At 49.9% G+C, this 1,844-nt stretch overlaps 1 protein-coding gene across 1 annotated transcript in view; it reads right to left on the bottom strand.

The window, feature by feature from the left end:
* B4GALNT2 (beta-1,4-N-acetyl-galactosaminyltransferase 2) overlaps positions 1-1,844 on the bottom strand; it is a 29,345-nt gene that overhangs the window by 3,270 nt on the left and 24,231 nt on the right. The window contains exon 7 of the mRNA XM_037742534.1: positions 433-594. Within this exon, the coding sequence (XP_037598462.1) occupies positions 433-594 (162 nt within the window). The remainder of the gene's footprint in view (positions 1-432; positions 595-1,844) is intronic.

Here is a 1,844-nt window from a genome sequence, read left to right as displayed (position 1 = left end):
TCAGCCTCCTGAGTCGCTGGGATTACAGGTACGCGCCACCATGCCCAGCTAATTTTTTGTATTTTTAGTAGAGACGGGGTTTCACCATGTTGACCAGGATGGTCTCGATCTATTGACCTCGTGATCCACCCGCCTCAGCCTCCCACAGTGCTGGGATTACAGGCGTGAGCCACCGCGCCCGGCCTAAACATACCATTTTAAAGGAGAACACAATTGCAAATGAGGATGGGGGTGTAATTTGCTCAAAGAAAAGTCAGTCTAGAGGTGTGAGCTGGTTCAGCACTCTCCACCTGGGTTGCACTGGCCTATTCACCTCCTGTACCAGGCCCTCTCCCTCCACCTCCTCTTCTCTTATATATTTTTTCCCTCTCTTCTCCCCACTTGTCCAACTCTACAGATTGCAGCTGGGTGAAACTGACAACTGTCCCTTACCACATCCAGTTCCGTTTTCTCCAGGACATCCACCAACACCTCAATCTTGGTCTCATCGTTGAAGAGAAAATCATCGTCCACCCAGAGAACGTATTTGGTGGTGACCTGAGATACGGCCAGGTTCCTACCAGCAAACCAACCCTGTAGATGAAATGAGGTTAGATGAGTTGTTGCCCATAGTACATGTCGGAATCACCTGGGGAGCTTTCTAAATTCCCAACAGCCAGGCTGCATGCACGCCAGACAAATTCCATCAGAACTGGTGGGAGCAAATCCAGTGTGCAGCCAAGGCTGAGAACCACGGGGCTGAAGGAAGTCCCTGTCTCAGAGAAAGTCTGGAAGGGACAGGGACTACCGCATCAAAGACTGAGACAAAGAAAGGCTAGAAAGTCTTCCCTTGGCTCTGTGGCCTATATGAATTGGCTGAAGTCCCTTTTCGCCTGACAGTTTCTATGGCTCTCCTTTTGTCTCCTGTAAGATGTCAAGTTTGAGGGACATCTGGTATGTATAATATTCGTTTCCTCCTGTGTCCTTGCAGGAAGGAAGGCGGAGAGAGAGGGAGGAAGAGAATGAGAGCGAGAGAGAGTAGCAGGGAGAGCAAGAGGTGGCAGGAAAGAGAGGGAGGGTGAGAAGAAGGGAGGAAGAGGGAGAGAGAAAAAGTGGGGAGGGAGAGAGAGTCAAGGAGAAAGAGGGAGAGAGAGAAAGAGGAGAGAGAGACCAAGACCCTAGCTTGGGTGGAATCATGGAGAGGAGAGATTTCTCTACATCTCAGGAATCTTTGGGATGTCAAAGACCTCAAGCCGCTTATAAGGACTGAGGCACAGTGGCTCATCTCTGTAATCCCAGCACTTTGGGAGGCCTAGGTGGAAGGATCGCTTGAGCCCAAGAGCTCAAGACTAACCTGGCCAACACAGTGAGACCCATCTCTACAAAAAATTTTAATTAGCCTGGCATCATGGTGCATGTCTATAGTCCCAGCTACTAGGAAGGCCGAGATGAGAGGATCGCTTGAGCCTTTAAGGTTGAAGCTGCCATGATCACTGTGATTGCACCACTGCACTCCAGCCTAGGTGACAGAGCAAGACTCTAGCTCAAAAAAATGAAAAATAAAAAAATTGAAATGAGGGGCTGGGCGTGGTGGCTCACATTTGTAATCCCAGCATTTTGGGAGGCTGAGGTGAATGGATCACCTGAGGCCAAGAATTTGAGACCAGCCTGGCCAACATGGTAAAACCCTGTCTCTACTAAAACTACAAAAAATAGCAGGGTGTGATGCTGTACGCCGGTAGTCCCACCTACCCGGGAGGCTGAGGCAGGAGAATTGCTCGAACCTGGGAAGCGGAGGTTGCAGTGAGCTATCACACCACTGCACTGCAGCCTGAGCAACAGAGCAAGACTTCATCTCAAAAAAA

Source organism: Cebus imitator, unplaced genomic scaffold (genome assembly GCF_001604975.1).
Source record: "Cebus imitator isolate Cc_AM_T3 unplaced genomic scaffold, Cebus_imitator-1.0 Scaffold123, whole genome shotgun sequence".
Classification (NCBI taxonomy): domain Eukaryota; kingdom Metazoa; phylum Chordata; class Mammalia; order Primates; family Cebidae; genus Cebus; species Cebus imitator.
This window is presented reverse-complemented; position numbering and strand designations above follow the sequence as displayed.